The 21,453-nt window shown below is 47.8% G+C and overlaps 1 protein-coding gene across 1 annotated transcript in view; it reads left to right on the top strand.

The window, feature by feature from the left end:
- Nucleotides 1–21,453, top strand: part of LOC123486599 (unconventional myosin-XV-like) — a gene marked incomplete at both ends in the record, with an annotated part of 156,734 nt that overhangs the window by 103,253 nt on the left and 32,028 nt on the right. The window contains 8 exon segments of the mRNA XM_045217963.1: nucleotides 1,166–1,225; nucleotides 1,667–1,742; nucleotides 2,086–2,201; nucleotides 2,826–2,944; nucleotides 4,980–5,121; nucleotides 15,314–15,425; nucleotides 17,232–17,283; nucleotides 17,285–17,301. Of these exon segments, the coding sequence (XP_045073898.1) occupies nucleotides 1,166–1,225; nucleotides 1,667–1,742; nucleotides 2,086–2,201; nucleotides 2,826–2,944; nucleotides 4,980–5,121; nucleotides 15,314–15,425; nucleotides 17,232–17,283; nucleotides 17,285–17,301 (694 nt within the window).

Below are 21,453 nucleotides of genomic sequence, written 5' to 3'. Positions count from 1 at the left end.
ACCATCCCCTGGTGTTGGACCTCATGTTCAGTTCTAACGTCAGTGTATTCCTGGTTTCAGGTGTTCTACCCTAAAGACAGCTCCAACCATCCCCTGGTGTTGGACCTCATGTTCAGTTCTAACGTCAGTGTGTTCCTGGTTTCAGGTGTTCTACCCTAAAGACAGCTCCAACCATCCCCTGGTGTTGGACCTCATCTTCAGTTCTAACGTCAGTGTGTTCCTGGTTTCAGGTGTTCTACCCTAAAGACAGCTCCAACCATCCCCTGGTGCTGGACCTCATGTTCAGTTCTAACGTCAGTGTGTTCCTGGTTTCAGGTGTTCTACCCTAAAGACAGCTCCAACCATCCCCTGGTGTTGGACCTCATGTTCAGTTCTAACGTCAGTGTGTTCCTGGTTTCAGGTGTTCTACCCTAAAGACAGCTCCAACCATCCCCTGGTGCTGGACCTCATGTTCAGTTCTAACGTCAGTGTGTTCCTGGTTTCAGGTGTTCTACCCTAAAGACAGCTCCAACCATCCCCTGGTGCTGGACCTCATGTTCAGTTCTAACGTCAGTGTGTTCCTGGTTTCAGGTGTTCTACCCTAAAGACAGCTCCAACCATCCCCTGGTGCTGGACCTCATGTTCAGTTCTAACGTCAGTGTGTTCCTGGTTTCAGGTGTTCTACCCTAAAGACAGCTCCAACCATCCCCTGGTGTTGGACCTCATGTTCAGTTCTAACGTCAGTGTGTTCCTGGTTTCAGGTGTTCTACCCTAAAGACAGCTTCAACCATCCCCTGGTGCTGGACCTCATGTTCAGTTCTAACGTCAGTGTGTTCCTGGTTTCAGGTGTTCTACCCTAAAGACAGCTTCAACCATCCCCTGGTGTTGGACCTCATGTTCAGTTCTAACGTCAGTGTGTTCCTGGTTTCAGGTGTTCTACCCTAAAGACAGCTCCAACCATCCCCTGGTGCTGGACCTCATGTTCAGTTCTAACGACAGTGTGTTCCTGGTTTCAGGTGTTCTACCCTAAAGACAGCTCCAACCATCCCCTGGTGCTGGACCTCATGTTCAGTTCTAACGTCAGTGTGTTCCTGGTTTCAGGTGTTCTACCCTAAAGACAGCTCCAACCATCCCCTGGTGCTGGACCTCATGTTCAGTTCTAACGTCAGTGTGTTCCTGGTTTCAGGTGTTCTACCCTAAAGACAGCTCCAACCATCCCCTGGTGCTGGACCTCATATTCAAACAGGTGGGACAGTTGGGTTTTTTAAAATAACATATTAAACTGTTATAATATACACTGTTATCATATTCCCATAACACTGTTTTTAAACACGGTTATTAATAAACTATCAACACCGCTACACTTTAAGCCAGGGTTCTTCAATGCCGGTCCTGGAGGGCCGAAACACTTCTGTTTTTTATTTCTACCTAGTAGTTAATTGCACTCACCTGGTGTCCCAGGTCTGAATTAGCCCCTGATTAGAAGGAGAGGATGAAAAACAGAGGTGTTTCGGCCCCCTCCAGGACCGGAATTGAAGAACCATGCTTTAAGCCATTCGAGCTTGATTGTTGTGACGAGACGGCGTAACCATGGCAACACAGCAGGACTCTCTCTCTCTCCTGGCCTGTAGAATAGTGAGGTTTTCCTTCACCCCCCCTCTCTCCTCCTCCTCTTCCTCCTCTCCAGATAGTGAATGACACTCTGTCTGAGGCGTGTGTTAGAATCTCCAGTCGGGAGAGGGTGAAGATGAAGTCTCTGTTTGGTGAGTCAACTACATTACCCACACTGCTCTGGGGGGGGGAATTGTTAGTTCACTGGAAATACCTGTTGTTGTTGTTTAAGTCCCCGCGTGGCTCAGTTGGTAGAGCGTGGCGCTTGCAACGCTAGCGTTGTGGGTTCGCATTCCCAAGGGGGACTGGTACAAAAATGTATGCACTCATTTTACATTTACGTCATTTAGCAGACGCTCTTATCCAGAGCGACTTACAAATTGGTGCATTCACCTTATGATAGCCAGTGGGATAACCACTCACTACTGTAAGTTGCTCTGGATAAGGGGCGTCTGCTAAAATGTAAAAACAGCCTTGTGTTTATGTGTGTAACAGAGAAACATGGCATAGAACATAACATAGACACAGTGGACGAGGCAGTGAAGAAGGAAGTTGTCACAGCAGCCAGGGAATCCTGGGATATCTACTTCTCATGCCTGTTTCCTGCCTCTGTGAGTCACATGACTTCCTGTTGCATCACGTGACTTCCTGTTGCACAACATTACATCCTGTTGCATCATTTTACTTCCTGTTGCATCACATGACTTCCTGTTGCACCAAATTACTTCTTGTTGTATCACATGACTTCCTGTTGCATCAGATGACTTCCTGTTGCACCGCACAACTTCCTGTTGCAACACATTACTTCCTGTTGCATCACATGACGTCCGGTTGCATCACATGACTTCCTGTTGCATCACATGACATCCGGTTGCATCACATGACTTCCTGTTGCATCACATGACTTCCTGTTGCATCACATGACTTCCTATTGCATGACCTGTGTGTGTGTTTGACCTCTCACCTCTGTGTGTAATGTCAGTATAGTTTAATCCAACACCGTTTATCTTACCAATGTGTGTGTGTGTGTGTGTGTGTGTGTGTGTGTGTGTGTGTGTGTGCTGTGCGTGTGCGTGTGCGTGTGCGTGTGCGCGTGTGTGTGTGTGTGTCTGTGTCTGTGTCTATGCGTGTGCGTGTGCGTGTGCGCGTGCGCGTGCGCGTGCGTGTCTGTGTGCGTGTGCGTGTGTGTGTGTGTGTGTGTGTGTGTGTGTGTGTGTGTGTGTGTGTGTGTGTAGGGTAGTGCGGGTACAGGTGTCCAGGTGCTGTCTGTGTCTCACAGTGGGATCAAGCTCCTGAAGACAGTGAAGAGCAGCGCTAAAGAGTCGGACTACTTCAGAGTCCTACGACCTTACAGGTACCCTAACCCTACCCCTACTACGACCTTACACGTATGTTATCCTAACACTAACCCTACTACGACCTTACACTACATACTCTAACCCTAACACTAACCCTACTACGACCTTACACTACATACCTCTAACCCTAACACTAACCCTACTACGACCTTACACTACATACCTCTAACCCTAACACTAACCCTACTACGACCTTACACTACATACCTCTAACCCTAACACTAACCCTACTACGACCTTTTACACTACATACCTCTAACCCTAACACTAACCCTACTACGACCTTACACTACATACCTCTAACCCTAACACTAACCCTACTACGACCTTACGCTACATACCTCTAACACTAACCCTACTACGACCTTACACTACATACCTCTAACCCTAACACTAACCCTACTACGACCTTACACTACATACCTCTAACCCTAACACTAACCCTACTACGACCTTACACTACATACCTCTAACCCTAACACTAACCCTACTACGACCTTACACTACATACCTCTAACCCTAACACTAACCCTACTACGACCTTACACTACATACCTCTAACCCTAACACTAACCCTACTACGACCTTACACTACATACCTCTAACCCTAACACTAACCCTACTACGACCTTACACTACATACCTCTAACCCTAACACTAACCCTACTACGACCTTACACTACATACCTCTAACCCTAACACTAACCCTACTACGACCTTACACTACATACCTCTAGCCCTAACACTAACCCTACTACGACCTTACACTACATACCTCTAACACTAACCCTACTACGACCTTACACTACATACCTCTAACACTAACCCTACTACGACCTTACACTACATACCTCTAACCCTAACACTAACCCTACTACGACCTTACACTACATACCTCTAACCCTAACACTAACCCTACTACGACCTTACGCTACATACCTCTAACCCTAACACTAACCCTACTACGACCTTACACTACATACCTCTAACCCTAACACTAACCCTACTACGACCTTACACTACATACCTCTAACCCTAACACTAACCCTACTACGACCTTTACACTACATACCTCTAACCCTAACACTAACCCTACTACGACCTTACACTACATACCTCTAACCCTAACACTAACCCTACTACGACCTTACACTACATACCTCTAACCCTAACACTAACCCTACTACGACCTTACACTACATACCTCTAACCCTAACACTAACCCTACTACGACCTTACACTACATACCTCTAACCCTAACACTAACCCTACTACGACCTTACACTACATACCTCTAACCCTAACACTAACCCTACTACGACCTTACACTACATACCTCTAACCCTAACACTAACCCTACTACGACCTTACACTACATACCTCTAGCCCTAACACTAACCCTACTACGACCTTACACTACATACCTCTAACCCTAACACTAACCCTACTACGACCTTACACTACATACCTCTAACCCTAACACTAACCCTACTACGACCTTACGCTACATACCTCTAACCCTAACACTAACCCTACTACGACCTTACACTACATACCTCTAACCCTAACACTAACCCTACTACGACCTTACACTACATACCTCTAACCCTAACACTAACCCTACTACGACCTTACACTACATACCTCTAACCCTAACACTAACCCTACTACGACTTTACACTACATACCTCTAACCCTAACACTAACACTACTACGACCTTACACTACATACCTCTAACCCTAACACTAACCCTACTACGACCTTACACTACATACCTCTAACCCTAACACTAACACTACTACGACCTTACGCTACATTTATTTATTTATTTATTTAACCTTTATTTAACCAGGTAAGCCAGTTGAGAACAAGTTCACATTTACAGCTGCGACCTGGCGCATACCTCTAACCATTCTGTGGTCTGACCCATCTCTCAACGATTGTGACAATATTAGCAAAGATGTCTCTGTCTCCGTAGTTACTCTGTCTTTACGTGTCTCCATAGTTACGTTGTCTCTCTGTCTCCATAGCTACGCGGACATCCTTTTTGTGACCATGCCTTCAGAGAACATGCTGGAGTTTAATCTAACCAATGAGAAGCTGATTCTGTTCTCAGCCAAGGCTCCACGGGTCAAACACATGGTGGACTGCTTCATCACTGAGATCAAGAAGGTAGACACATAATACTTAATACTAACACACAATTACTTGATTACTGACATCAAGAAGGTACACTATACTTAATACTAACACACAACTACTTTATTTCTGAGATCAAGAAGGTACACAATCCTTAATACTAATACACAACTACTTCATCACTGAGATCATAAGGTACACAATCCTTAATACTAACACACAACTACTTTATTTCTGAGATCAAGAAGGTACACAATCCTTAATACTAACACAAAACTACTTTATTTCTGAGATCAAGAAGGTACACAATCCTTAATACTAACACACAACTACTTTATTTCTGAGATCAAGAAGGGACACACTTCACGCATGCTAATGACTCGTGGACAGTGTACTTAAATGGTAGTGTAGATCTGTCCTGATAGTGGGATGTGTGAGATTAGGAGCAGCATTAGTTCTGGTGGACACATCACTGTGTCATCTCTAGGAAGGTGAGGGGACATTTGGCCCTCAGACTGGCAAAGAGAGAGGACCTCTATTACATTAGACCGTAGTTCTAGGTTCACACCAGACACATTTATCTTTCACATATGGGTAGTACCGAGAAATTAACCCACTCTCCTGGCATCGCAAGCACCACACGCTACCAACTGAACTACAGAGGACCATGCTCTACTAACTGAACTACAGAGGACCATGTTCTACCAACTGAACTGCAGAGGACCATGCTCTACTAACTGAACTGCAGAGGACCATGCTCTACTAACTGAACTGCAGAGGACCATGTTCTACTAACTACAGAGGACCATGCTCTACTAACTGAACTACAGAGGACCATGCTCTACTAACTGAACTGCAGAGGACCATGTTCTACTAACTGAACTACAGAGGACCATGCTCTACTAACTGAACTACAGAGGACCATGCTCTACTAACTGAGCTGCAGAGGACCATGCTCTACTAACTGAACTGCAGAGGACCATGCTCTACTAACTGAACTGCAGAGGACCATGCTCTACCAACTGAACTGCAGAGGACCATGCTCTACTAACTGAACTGCAGAGGACCATGCTCTACTAACTGAACTACAGAGGACCATGCTCTACTAACCGAACTACAGAGGACCATGCTCTACTAACTGAACTGCAGAGGACCATGCTCTACTAACTGAACTGCAGAGGACCATGCTCTACTAACTGAACTGCAGAGGACCATGCTCTACCAACTGAACTGCAGAGGACCATGCTCTACTAACTGAACTGCAGAGGACCATGCTCTACTAACAGAACTACAGAGGACCATGCTCTACTAACTGAACTGCAGAGGACCATGCTCTACTAACTGAACTGCAGAGGACCATGTTCTACTAACTACAGAGGACCATGCTCTACTAACTGAACTACAGAGGACCATGTTCTACTAACTACAGAGGACCATGCTCTACTAACTACAGAGGACCATGTTCTACTAACTGAACTACAGAGGACCATGCTCTACTAACTACAGAGGACCATGTTCTACTAACTGAACTACAGAGGACCATGTTCTACTAACTACAGAGGACCATGTTCTACTAACTGAACTACAGAGGACCATGCTCTACTAACTACAGAGGACCATGTTCTACTAACTACAGAGGACCATGCTCTACTAACTGAACTGCAGAGGACCATGCTCTACTAACTGAACTGCAGAGGACCATGCTCTACTAACTGAACTGCAGAGGACCATGTTCTACTAACTACAGAGGACCATGCTCTACTAACTGAACTGCAGAGGACCATGTTCTACTAACTGAACCAGAGGACCATGTTCTACTAACTACAGAGGACCATGTTCTACTAACTACAGAGGACCATGTTCTACTAACTACAGAGGACCATGTTTTACTAACTACAGAGGACCATGTTCTACTAACTACAGAGGACCATGTTCTACTAACTACAGAGGACCATGTTCTACTAACTACAGAGGACCATGTTCTACTAACTACAGAGGACCATGTTCTACTAACTACAGAGGACCATGTTCTACTAACTGAACTACAGAGGACCATGTTCTACTAACTACAGAGGACCATGCTCTACTAACTGAACTACAGAGGACCATGCTCTACTAACTGAACTACAGAGGACCATGCTCTACTAACTACAGAGGACCATGTTCTACTAACTGAACTACAGAGGACCATGCTCTACTAACTGAACTACAGAGGACCATGCTCTACTAACTACAGAGGACCATGTTCTACTAACTGAACTACAGAGGACCATGTTCTACTAACTTACAGAGGACCATGCTCTACCAACTGAACTACAGAGGACCATGTTCTACTAACTACAGAGGACCATGCTCTACTAACTGAACTACAGAGGACCATGCTCTACTAACTGAACTGCAGAGGACCATGCTCTACTAACTGAACTACAGAGGACCATGCTCTACTAACTGAACTACAGAGGACCATGTTCTACTAACTACAGAGGACCATGCTCTACTAACTGAACTACAGAGGACCATGCTCTACTAACTGAACTGCAGAGGACCATGCTCTACTAACTGAACTGCAGAGGACCATGCTCTACCAACTGAACTGCAGAGGACCATGCTCTACTAACTGAACTACAGAGGACCATGTTCTACTAACTACAGAGGACCATGCTCTACTAACTGAACTGCAGAGGACCATGCTCTACTAACTGAACTGCAGAGGACCATGCTCTACTAACTGAACTACAGAGGACCATGTTCTACTAACTGAACAACAGAGGACCATGCTCTACTAACTACAGAGGACCATGTTCTACTAACTACAGAGGACCATGCTCTACTAACTGAACTGCAGAGGACCATGCTCTACTAACTGAACTGCAGAGGACCATGCTCTACTAACTGAACTGCAGAGGACCATGTTCTACTAACTGAACTATAGAGGACCATGTTCTACTAACTACAGAGGACCATGCTCTACTAACTGAACTGCAGAGGACCATGCTCTACTAACTGAACTGCAGAGGACCATGCTCTACTAACTGAACTGCAGAGGACCATGCTCTACTAACTGAACTGCAGAGGACCATGCTCTACTAACTGAACTGCAGAGGACCATGTTCTACTAACTACAGAGGACCATGCTCTACTAACTGAACTGCAGAGGACCATGCTCTACTAACTGAACTGCAGAGGACCATGCTCTACTAACTGAACTGCAGAGGACCATGCTCTACTAACTGAACTGCAGAGGACCATGCTCTACTAACTGAACTGCAGAGGACCATGTTCTACTAACTACAGAGGACCATGCTCTACTAACTGAACTGCAGAGGACCATGCTCTACTAACTGAACTGCAGAGGACCATGTTCTACTAACTACAGAGGACCATGTTCTACTAACTGAACTACAGAGGACCATGCTCTACTAACTGAACTACAGAGGACCATGTTCTACTAACTACAGAGGACCATGTTCTACTAACTGAACTACAGAGGACCATGCTCTACTAACTACAGAGGACCATGTTCTACTAACTGAACTACAGAGGACCATGTTCTACTAACTGAACAACAGAGGACCATGCTCTACTAACTACAGAGGACCATGTTCTACTAACTACAGAGGACCATGCTCTACTAACTGAACTACAGAGGACCATGTTCTACTAACTGAACTACAGAGGACCATGTTCTACTAACTAACTACAGAGGACCATGCTCTACTAACTGAACTACAGAGGACCATGCTCTACTAACTGAACTACAGAGGACCATGTTCTACTAACTGAACTACAGAGGACCATGCTCTACTAACTGAACTACAGAGGACCATGCTCTACTAACTGAACTACAGAGGACCATGCTCTACTAACTGAACTGCAGAGGACCATGTTCTACTAACTGAACTACAGAGGACCATGCTCTACTAACTGAACTACAGAGGACCATGCTCTACTAACTGAACTACAGAGGACCATGTTCTACTAACTGAACTACAGAGGACCATGCTCTACTAACTGAACTACAGAGGACCATGTTCTACTAACTGAACTACAGAGGACCATGCTCTACTAACTGAACTACAGAGGACCATGCTCTACCAACTGAACTACAGAGGACCATGCTCTACTAACTGAACTACAGAGGACCATGTTCTACTAACTACAGAGGACCATGTTCTACTAACTGAACTACAGAGGACCATGCTCTACTAACTGAACTACAGAGGACCATGTTCTACTAACTGAACTACAGAGGACCATGTTCTACTAACTACAGAGGACCATGTTCTACTAACTGAACTACAGAGGACCATGTTCTACTAACTGAACTACAGAGGACCATGCTCTACTAACTGAACTACAGAGGACCATGCTCTACTAACTACAGAGGACCATGTTCTACTAACTGAACTACAGAGGACCATGCTCTACTAACTACAGAGGACCATGCTCTACTAACTACAGAGGACCATGTTCTACTAACTGAACTACAGAGGACCATGTTCTACTAACTGAACTACAGAGGACCATGCTCTACTAACTGAACTACAGAGGACCATGTTCTACTAACTGAAGTACAGAGGACCATGCTCTACTAACTGAACTACAGAGGACCATGCTCTACTAACTGAACTACAGAGGACCATGCTCTACTAACTACAGAGGACCATGCTCTACTAACTACAGAGGACCATGTTCTACTAACTACAGAGGACCATGTTCTACTAACTGAACTACAGAGGACCATGCTCTACTAACTGAACTACAGAGGACCATGTTCTACTAACTGAACTACAGAGGACCATGCTCTACTAACTGAACTATAGAGGACCATGCTCTACTAACTGAACTGCAGAGGACCATGCTCTACTAACTGAACTGCAGAGGACCATGCTCTACTAACTACAGAGGACCATGTTCTACTAACTGAACTATAGAGGACCATGTTCTACTAACTGAACTACAGAGGACCATGTTCTACTAACTGAACTACAGAGGACCATGCTCTACTAACTACAGAGGACCATGCTCTACTAACTGAACTACAGAGGACCATGCTCTACTAACTGAACTATAGAGGACCATGTTCTACTAACTGAACTACAGAGGACCATGCTCTACTAACTGAACTATAGAGGACCATGTTCTACTAACTGAACTACAGAGGACCATGCTCTACTAACTGAACTATAGAGGACCATGTTCTACTAACTGAACTACAGAGGACCATGCTCTACTAACTACAGAGGACCATGCTCTACCAACACACATATTCTGCACACACATCAACAAGATATCACAGTCTGACTTCATTATTAGACGTAACATGGACAAACGTCCATTTTTCACAGTTAAGTTTAGGCATTAATTCCGACTGGTTTAAGGTAAGGGCTAAGGTTTGAGATAGGGTTAAAGGTTAAGTTCAGACATTAATTCCGACTGGTTTAAGGTAAGGGCTAAGGTTTGGGATAGGGTTAAAGGTTAAGTTCAGGCATTAATTCCGACTGGTTTAAGGTAAGGGCTAAGGTTTGGGATAGGGTTAAAGGTTAAGTTCAGGCATTAATTCCGACTGGTTTAAGGTGAGGGCTAAGGTTTGGGATAGGGTTAAAGGTTAAGTTCAGGCATTAATTCCGACTGGTTTAAGGTAAGGGCTAAGGTTTGGGATAGGGTTAAAGGTTAAGTTCAGGCATTAATTCTGACTGGTTTAAGGTGAGGGCTAAGGTTTGGGATAGGGTTAAAGGTTAAGTTCAGGCATTAATTCCGACTGGTTTAAGGTAAGGGCTAAGGTTTGGGATAGGGTTAAAGTTCAGGCATTAATTCCAACTGGTTTAACAGAAGTCTAACGCAAACGTTCTGGTTTAAGGTTAGGGTTAGGATTAACGCCACGTTCTGGTTTAAGGTTAGGGTTAGGGTTAACGCCACGTTCTGGTAATCAAGTGTTTGACTGACTGCTAAACAGCTTCACTGGGTAGAAAGCCTAGGTGACCACATTGGTACAAGTTTCCAGATAATATTTGTATTTCTTTGAAACGTAGAGTTATATTTATTCGTTTGAGTGTGTTGAGAAGGGAAGCGCAGACAACAGCTTGGAAATGAAGATGAAGAACGTATTGAATAAGGAGCTACTTCTTTCTTCAGCCTTATGCACCACAACACACTGCTATTGCCTCATAACCATATTACATAGGCTATTTACATGGACTATATCACAGGGACCTGTACACCTAAATGTAGGCCTGTTACAGGAGGGGGTCGCAGTTCCGGAACGATCCACTAGGTGTCCTCCTCCGACAACCTTAGGCACCTTCTCACTCACAGTCTGGACTAATCATGATCCTATTGGTGTCACCTGTGTCTACCTGTTCACCTGTGTATTTATGCCCTCGCTTCCCTGTGTTCCCTTGCTCAGTTTTCTCTGCTAGTTTCTCAATGCTCAGCAGTACTAATCAGTGTCTGATCGGTATGGACAGGTACTCGAGAAGTGTTCTCCCTGTTTCTTTATTATTTCAGTCGTAGTTACTATTTCGTAGTTTGGCTGTCAGCCTGTTTTTGGAGATTTATTTGCTCCACCTTTCTGTTGTTGTGTTAAGTCTGTTGTTTTGTATCCTGGCTTCGGGACCACCAGTAAAGATCCTTGTTTCACCATCTCTGCCTACTACCTACTGTCTATCCTGTACCGCACCTGGGTCACACCTCACCCCAACCCTTACAGAAAACTGAGCCAATATGGACCCAGCGGAGGCAGCACAGTATCAGAGCTCATTGGCAACGCAGGGAGCCATGCTGAACCAGCACGACCGCAGCCTGCAGCAGATCACCGAGAATCTCCGCCAGCTGACGATCGGCGTGCAGAGCCGGGTGGACACCCGACCAGCACCAGAAGCCGGCGGAGCGGAAGCCACAGCAGCGGCGTCTCCAGTCTTGCCTGCGACATCGTGGGAACCCCGCCCACCACCTCCGGAGAGATACGACGGACATCCAGAGGGCTGCAGGGAATTCCTCACCCAGTGTTCCCTGGTATTCAGCCTACAACCCTCCTCCTTCCCGATGGAGCAGGGCTGGGTGGCCTACATCATCACTCTGTTGACGGGTCGGGCCCTTTCCTGGGCTACCGCGGAGTGGGAGAGCCAAACTCCGGCGTGCTCCGACTCCTACCAATTCACCCGGGAGCTACGCAAGGTGTTCGACACCTCTCGGGTGGTGTCGGGGCACGAGGCCCGGGAGGCGGCTCACGGCCTGTCGGCAGGGTGAACGTTCGGTGTCGGACTACTCCGTGGAGTTCCGGACCTGGGCTCGAGAGGCAGGATGGGAAGAGGCCGCCCTGGTCGTCCTTTACGCCCAGGGGCTGAAAGGGATGAAGGACGACCTCTCCTTCAGGGAGTTGCCTGAGCAACTGGACGGCCTCGTCGACCTCTCGGTGTGGGTAGCTGCATAGCCTCCTCCTGAGGCGTCTCCTCCTTGAATCAGCGTCGTGAGAGGGCGCACGAGAGAGGGATGACGCAAGGCTCGCCTCCGTGTCCCCCTATCAGCCCGGAGGCTTTCCGCCGATTCAGGGAGGAGACGCCTCAGGAGGAGGCTATGCAGCTGGGGGCGGCGTGCATGTCCAGGATGAAGAGGCAGAGGCGTCTGCGCCAGGGACGTTGCCTGCACTGTGGCCAGGCAGGTCACCACTTCGACTCATGCCCGGAGAAGCCGGGAAACGGGAGGGCTCCAAGTATTGGGAGGGGTACTAGCGAGCCAGAACCGAAACCCCAACTCCAGAGACTTCCGGACTTTTCTCCCCGTCAGGGTTCAGTGGGCCCACGTTGCGCGTCGGGCGCATGCACTGGTTGATTCTGGGGCCGCAGGAAACCTGATGGACGCGGGGCTGGCCCAAGGGTGGAGCGTTCCGTTACTCTCCCTCTCCGAGACAGTTCCGGTCATGGGCCTGGACGGCAGGCCATTGGGGTCGGGCTTCATCACCCGGCGCACTGTCCCCGTGCGTGTCCGTGTGGCGGCAGGGGGGCTATGGGAGGATATCCAGTTTTTCATTGTGGACTCTCTGGAGTGTCCCCTCGTCCTCGGGCACCCCTGGCTGGTCGCCCACAAAACCCAGATAGACTGGTCCACGGGGCGGCTCATCCTGGAGGGAGGCTCCGCCCCCGTCCTGTTCCGGTCTCCACCGACCACTCATCAGCCCAAACCACCGTCCCAAACCACCTACCAGTCCTCACCTCTTCCCCAGGTCCCGCACTCCGAACCGCCTACCGCCCTAGCGGCGGTTGCCACCGGGAGGACGGCGGCTACAGACTCCGTCACCGACCCAGACCTGGCAAGCGTTCCCCGGGAGTAATGGGATCAGGGGGAGGTGTTTAGTAAGAGACGTGCCAGATGCCTACCTCCTCACAGGCCATTCGACGGAGCTATCGATCTCCTGCCGGGCGCCATGCCCACACAAGGGCGATTGTTTTCCTTGTCCCGGCCAGAGACGCTGGCCATGAGGGAGTGTATCGATGAGGCACTCGTCGAGGGTCACATCCGCCCATCTACCTCACCCGCGGGCGCAGGCTTCTTCTTCATGGGGAAAAAGGACGGTGGGCAACGGTTGTGCATTGATTACCGGGCGCTCAACAACATCACAGTTAAGAACCGCTACCCACTCCCCCTGATGATGACGACATTCGAGTCATTGCAGGATGTCCGGATCTTCACCAAGCAGGACTTACGAAATGCCTACAACCTTTTGAGGATTCGGGAGGGGGAAGAGTGTTTTTAACACACCCAGTACCAATTCATGCCGTTCAGTCTAGCCAACGCACCTGCGGTGTTCCAGGCGTTGGTCAATGACGTGCTCCGGGACCTCCTCAACCACAGCGTCTTTGTGTATTTGGATGACATCCTAATATTTTGTAAGGACATGAGTGAACACCAGCAGCACGTTCGGCAGGTCCTCCAACGCCTTCTCCGTCCCCAGCTCTACGTCAAGGCGGAGATGTGCGTGTTCCACACAGAGACAGTCTCCTTCCTGGGGTTCATCGCCCCCCCTGACCACCCCCTGACTGCCCTCACCCAGACGAGCGGGGATTCGATGCGCTGAAGCAGCGCTTTACATCGGCCCCGGTCCCTGATCCATCCCTGCCGTTCATTGTGGAGGTGGATGCTTCAGACGTTGCGGTGGGAGCAATCCTGTCCCAGCGGTTCATCACGGAAGGTAAGACTCACCCCTTCGCGTTTTCTCCCTGTCGGCTGTCCCCGGGCGGAGCGGAATTACTGACGTGGGGAACCGTGAGCTGCTAGCCGGTCAAGCTTGCCCTGGGGAAGTGGAGGCATTGGCTAGAGGGGGCCACTCATCTATTCGTCGTATGGACTAACCACAAAAACTTAGCCTACATTCAGGGGGCAAGAGGCTCAACTCGCGCCAGGCCAGGTGGGCGTTGTTCTTCACCAGGTTCCGGGGTCGAAGAACACCAAGCCTGACGCGCTCTCCCGGCAGTTCGACCCCCGTGGACCTGGTGTAGAGGGACGCCCTGATTGCTGTCCCAGTTTCGTGGGGAATCGATCGTTTATTTGACAATGTATGAATATAAACGTACATATTGTAGAATCGTCCTACAGCTTTATTTCTGTCTAAGGGATAGAGGCAACAACATTGAATTTGGTTGGTCATTATTTGGCCTTCTGAGATTTGGTTGGTCATTATTTGGCCTTCTGAGATTTGGTTGGTCATTATTTGGCCTTCTGAGATTTGGTTGGTCATTATTTGGCCTTCTGAGATTTGGTTGGTCATTATTTGGCCTTCTGAGATTTGGTTGGTCATTATTTGGCCTTCTGAGATTTGGTTGGTCATTATTTGGCCTTCTGAGATTTGTCTTGTGTTAGTTGCCGAGTCAAGGATAAACATCACCTGTTACCGACCAAGCTGAACAACCATAACCTGTTGGAGGTTTTCAAAAATCTCCATCTGGTGGCGAGGTGTAAGTAGTTGAACAATTGCAATTGGATGTGGCTCTCACCGTTTAAGATCTCTCGATAGGTTGATTTGTTATTTTGTTACCAGAAATACAAATGACCTCCCCCTCTCTCCCACCTCTCCTCCCTCTCTCTCCCTCTCTCCCCCTCTCTTCCTCTTCCTCTCTCCCCCTCTCTCCCTCTCCCCCTCTCTTCCCTCCACCCACCCCCCTTCCCTCTCTCCCTCCCCCTCTCCCCCTCTCTCTCACCCCTCTCCCCTCTCCCCTCTCCCCTCTTCCAGGACTCTGAGTATGTGGTAGCAGAGCGTAACTTTGTGACAGACGAGCGTTCTCTGCTCACTTTCCATAAAGGTGACATCATCAGGTTGCAGGTCATGGACGGACTGCAAAAGGGTGAGCCCCGCCCCCCATGCCCACTGATGACATCACAGCCCAACGCATACAATTGACGTCGGAAGTTTACATACACCTTAGCCAAATACATTTAAACTCAGTTTTTACCACAATTCCTGACATTTAATCCAAATAAAAATTCCCTGTTTTAGGTCAGTTAGGATCACCACTTTATTTTAAGAATGTGAAATGTCAGAATAATAGCAGAGAGAATTATTTATTTCAGCTTTTATTTATTTCATCACATTCCCAGTGGGTCAGAAGTTTACATGCACTCAATTAGTATTTGGTAGCATTGCTTTAAAATTGTTTAACTTGGGTCAAACGTTTCGGGTAGCCTTCCACAAGCTTCCCACAATAAATTGGGTGAACTTTGGCCCATTCCTCCTGACAGAGCTGGTGTAACTGAGTCAGGTTTGTAGGCCTCCTTGCTCGCACATGCTTTTTCAGTTCTGCCCACAAATGTTCTATAGGATTGAGGTCAGGACTTTGTGATGGCAACTCCAATACCTTGACTTTGTTGTCCGTAAGCCATTTTGCCACAACTTTGGAAGTATGCTTGGGGTCATTGTCCATTTGGAAGACCCATATTGCGACCAAGCTTTAACTTCCTGACTGATGTCTTGAGATGTTGCTTCAATATATCCACATCATTTTCCTTCCTCATGATGCCATCTATTTTGTGAAGTGCACCAGACCCTCCTGCAGCAAAGCACCCCCCACAGCATGATGCTGCCACCCCGTGCTTCACGGTTGGGATGGTGTTGGGATGGTGTTCTTCGGCTTGCAAGCCTCACCCCCTTTTTCCTCCAAACATAACGATGGTCATTATGGCCAAATAGTTCTATTTTTGTTTCATCAGACCAGAGGACATTTCTCAAAAAAATACAATCTTTGTCCCCATGTGCAGTTGCAAACCGTAGTCTGGCTTTTTTTATGGCGGTTTTGGAGCAGTGGCTTCATCATTGCTGAGCGGCCATTCATGTTATGTCGATATAGGACTCGTTTTTACTGTGGATATAGATACTTTTGTACCTGTATCCTCCAGCATCTTCACAAGGTCCTTTGCTGTTGTTCTGGGATTGATTTGCACTTTTCGCACCAAAGTACGCTCATCTCTAGGAGACAGAACGCGTCTCCTTCCTGAGCGTTATGACGGCTGCGTGGTCCCATGGTGGTTATACTTTGCGTCTCGATTGTTTGTACAGATGAACGTGGTACCTTCAGGCGTTTGGAAATTGCTCCCAAGGATGAACCAGACTTGTGGAGGTCTACCATTTTTTTTCTGAGGTCTTGGCTGATTTATTTTGATTTTCCCATGATGTCAAGCAAAGATGCACTGAGTTTGAAGGTAGGCCTTGAAATACATCCACAGGTACACCTCCAATTGACTCAAATGATGTCAATTAGCCTATCAGAAGCTTCTAAATCCATGAAATAATTTTCTGGAATTGTCCAAGCTGTTTAAAGGCACAGTCAACTTAGTGTATCTTCTGCCCCACTGGAATTGTGATACAGTGAATTATAAGTGAAATAATCTGTCTGTAAACAATTGTTGGAAAAATGACTTGTGTCATGCACAAAGTAGATGTCCTAACCGACTTGCCAAAACGATAGTTTGTTAACAAGAAATTTGTGGAGTGGTTGAAAAATGAGTTTTAATGACTCCAACCTGTGTGTATGTAAACTTCCAACTTCAACTGTACGTCCTCTAACTATAAGCGTGTGTGTGTGTGCATGCGAGCGTGTGTGTGCGTGCGTGCGTGCGTGCGTGTGTGTGTGTGTGTGTGTGTGTGTGTGGTACAGGGTACAGCTATGGCGCTGTTGTGAGGAAGAAGGTGGTGTTTCTGGAGGAGATTAAAGACGTCAGACTTTGGTGAGACGTCCCTCTCTCTCCTCTTCCTTCACCTCATCTCTCTCCTCCTCTTCCTTCACCTCATCTCTCTCCTCCTCTTCCTTCACCTCATCTCTCTCTCTCCTCTTCCTTCACCTAATCACTCTCTCCTCCTCTTCCTTCACCTCATCTCTCTCCTCCTCTTCCTTCACCTCATCTCTCTCTCTTCTCTTCCTTTACCTCATCTCTCTCCTCCTCTTCCTTCACCTCATCTCTCTCTCTCCTCTTCCTTCACCTAATCTCTCTCTCTCTCTTCCTTCACCCTCATCTCTCTCCTCTTCCTTCACCTCATCTCTCTCTCCTCTTCCTTCACCTCATCTCTCTCTCCTCTTCCTTCACCTCATCTCTCTCTCCTCTTCCTTCACCTCATCTCTCTCTCTCCTCTTCCTTCACCTCATCTCTCTCTCCTCTTCCTTCACCTCCTCTCTCCTCCTCTTCCTTCACCTCATCTCTCTCTCCTCTTCCTTCACCTCATCTCTCTCTCCTCTTCCTTCACCTCATCTCTCTCTCCTCTTCCTTTACCTCATCTCTCTCCTCCTCTTCCTTCACCTCATCTCTCTCTCTCCTCTTCCTTCACCACATCTCTCTCTCCTCTTCCTTCACCTCATCTCTCTCCTCCTCTTCCTTCACCTCATCTCTCTCTCTCCTCTTCCTTCACCTCATCTCTCTCTCCTCTTCCTTCACCTCCTCTCTCCTCCTCTTCCTTCACCTCATCTCTCTCTCCTCTTCCTTCACCTCATCTCTCTCTCCTCTTCCTTCACCTCATCTCTCTCTCTCTCTTCCTTTACCTCATCTCTCTCTCCTCTTCCTTCCACCTCATCTCTCTCCTCCTCTTCCTTCACCTCATCTCTCTCTCCTCCTCTTCCTTCACCTCATCTCTCTCTCCTCTTCCTTCACCTCATCTCTCTCTCTCTTCCTTCACCTCATCTCTCTCTCCTCTTCCTTCACCTCATCTCTCTCTCCTCTTCCTTCACCTCATCTCTCTCTCTCCTCTTCCATCACCTCATCTCTCTCTCATCTTCCTTCACCTCATCTCTCTCTCTCTCCTCTTCCTTCACCTCATCTCTCTCTCCTCTTCCTTCACCTCATCTCTCTCTCTCCTCTTCCTTCACCTCATCTCTCTCTCTCCTCTTCCTTTACCTCATCTCTCTCTCTCCTCTTCCTTCACCTCATCTCTCCTCCTCTTCCTTCACCTCATCTCTCTCTCCTCTTCCTTCACCCTCATCTCTCTCTCCTCTTCCTTCACCCTCATCTCTCTCTCCCTCTTCCTTCACCTCATCTCTCTCTCCTCTTCCTTCACCTTATCTCTCTCTCTCCTCTTCCTTCACATCATCTCTCTCTCCTCTTCCTTCACATCTCTCTCTCCTCTTCCTTCACCTCATCTCTCTCCTCTTCCTTCACCTCATCTCGCTCTCCTCTTCCTTCACCTCATCTCTCTCTCTCCTCTCTTCCTTCACCTCATCTCTCCTCTTCCTTCACCTCATCTCTATCTCCGCTTCCTTCACTCTCTCTCTCTCTCTTCTCTTCCTTCACCTCATCTCTCTCTCCTCTTCTTTCACCTCATCTCTCTATCCTCTTCCTTCACCTTATCTCTCTCTCTCCTCTTCCTTCACATCTCTCTCTCTCCTCTTCCTTCACCTCATCTCTCTCTCCTCTTCCTACACCTCATCTCTCTCTCCTCTTCCTTCACCTCATCTCTCTCTCTCTTCTTCCTTCACCTCATCTCTCTCTCCTCTTCCTTCACCTCATCTCTCTCTCCTCTTCCTTCACCTCATCTCTCTCTCTCCTCTTCCTTCACCTCATCTCTCTCTCTCCTCCTTTCCTTCACCTCATCTCTCTCCCTCTTCCTTCACCCTCATCTCTCTCTCTCTCTTCCTTCACCTCATCTCTCTCTCTCCTCTTCCTTCACCTCATCTCTCTCTCCTCTTCCTTCACCTCATCTCTCTCTCCTCTTCCTTCACCTCATCTCTCTCTCTCTCCTTCCTTCACCTCATCTCTCTCTCCTCTTCCTTCACCTCATCTCTCTCTCTCCTCTTCCTTCACCTCATCTCTCTCTTCCTCTTCCCTCATCTCTCTCTCCTCTTCCTTCACCTCTATCTCTCTCTCTCTCTCCTCTTCCTTCACCTCATCTCTCTCTCCTCTTCCTTCACCTCATCTCTCTCTCCTCTTCCTTCACCTCATCTCTCTCTCCTCTTCCTTCACCTCATCTCTCTCTCCTCTTCCTTCACCTCATCTTCTCTCTCCTCTTCCTTCACCTCATCTCTCCTCTTCCTTTCACCTCATCTCTATCTCCGCTTCCTTCACCTCATCTCTCTCTCTCCTCTTCCTTCACCTCATCTCTATCTCCCGCCTTCCCTCATCTCTCTCTCTCTCTTCTCTTCCTTCACCTCATCTCTCTCTCCTCTTCCTTCACCTCATCTCTCTCTCCTCTTCCTTCACCTCATCTCTCTCTCTCCTCTTCCTTCACCTCATCTCTCTCTCTCCTCTTCATTCACCTCATCTCTCTCTCTCCTCCCCTTCACCTCATCTCTCTCCTCCTCTTCCTTCACCTCATCTCTCTCCTCCTCTTCCTTCACCTAATCTCTCTCTCTCTTCCTTCACCTCATCTCTCTCTCCTCTTCCTTCACCTCATCTCTCTCTCCTCTTCCTTCACCTCATCTCTCTCTCCTCTTCCTTCACCTCATCTCTCTCTCCTCTTCCTTCACCTCATCTCTATCTCCGCTTCCTTCACCTCATCTCTCTCTCTCTCCTCTTCCTTTCACCTCATCTCTATCTCCGCTTCCTTCACCTCATCTCTCTCTCTCTCTTCTCTTCCTTCACCTCATCTCTCTCTCCTCTTCCTTCACCTCATCTCTCTCTCTCTCTTCTCTTCCTTCACCTCATCTCTCTCTCCTCTTCCTTCACCTCATCTCTATCTCCTTCCTTCACTTCATCTCTCTCTCTCCTCTTCCTTCACCTCATCTCTATCTACGCTTCCTTCACCTCATCTCTCTCTCTCTCTTCTCTTCCTTCACCTCATCTCTCTCTCCTCTTCCTTCACCTCATCTCTCTCTCTCTCTCCTCTTCCTTCACCTCATCTCTCTCTCTCTTCCTTCACCTCATCTCTCTCTCCTCTTCCTTCACCTCATCTCTCTCTCTCCTCTTCCTTCACCTCATCTCTCTCTCTCCTCTTCCTTCACCTCATCTCTCTCTCTCTTCCTTCACCTCATCTCTCTCTCTCCCTCTTCCTTCACCTCATCTCTCTCTCTCCTCTTCCTTCACCCTCATCTCTCTCTCCTCTTCCTTCACCTCCTCTCTCTCTCCTCTTCCTTCACCTCATCTCTCTCTCCTCTTCCTTCACCTCATCTCTCTCTCTCCTCTTCCTTCACCTCATCTCTCTCTCTCCTCTTCCTTCACCTCATCTCTCTCTCCTCTTCCTTCACCTCCTCTCTCTCTCCTCTTCCTTCACCTCATCTCTCTCTCTCCTCTTCCTTCACCTCATCTCTCTCTCTCCTCTTCCTTCACCTCATCTCTCTCTCCTCTTCCTTCACCTCGTCTCTCTCTCCTCTTCCTTCACCTCATCTCTCTATCTCCTCTTCCTTCAGCTCATCTCTCTCTCTCCTCTTCATTCACCTCATCTCTCTCTCTCCTCTTCCTTCACCTAATCTCTCTCTCCTCCTCTTCCTTCACCTCATCTCTCTCTCCTCTTCCTTCACCTCATTTCTCTCTCCTCTTCCTTCACCTAATCTCTCTCTCCTCCTCTTCCTTCACCTCATCTCTCTCTCCTCTTCCTTCACCTCATCTCTCTCTCCTCTTCCTTCACCTCATCTCTCTCTCCTCTTCCTTCACCTCATCTCTCTCTCCCTCTTCCTTCACCTCATCTCTCTCCTCTTCCTTCACCTCATCTCTCTCTCTCTTCCTTCACCTCATCTCTCTCTCCTCTTCCCTTCACCTCCTCTCTCTCTCTCTTCCTTCACCTCATCTCTCTCTCCTCTTCCTTCACCTCATCTCTCTCTCTCCTCTTCCTTCACCTCATCTCTCTCTCTCCTCTTCCTTCACTCTCATCTCTCTCTCCTCTTCCTTCACCTCCTCTCTCTCTCCCTCTTCCTTCACCTCATCTCTCTCTCTCCTCTTCCTTCACCTCATCTCTCTCTC

This window comes from Coregonus clupeaformis, unplaced genomic scaffold (genome assembly GCF_020615455.1).
Source record: "Coregonus clupeaformis isolate EN_2021a unplaced genomic scaffold, ASM2061545v1 scaf1292, whole genome shotgun sequence".
NCBI lineage: Eukaryota > Metazoa > Chordata > Actinopteri > Salmoniformes > Salmonidae > Coregonus > Coregonus clupeaformis.
This window is presented reverse-complemented; position numbering and strand designations above follow the sequence as displayed.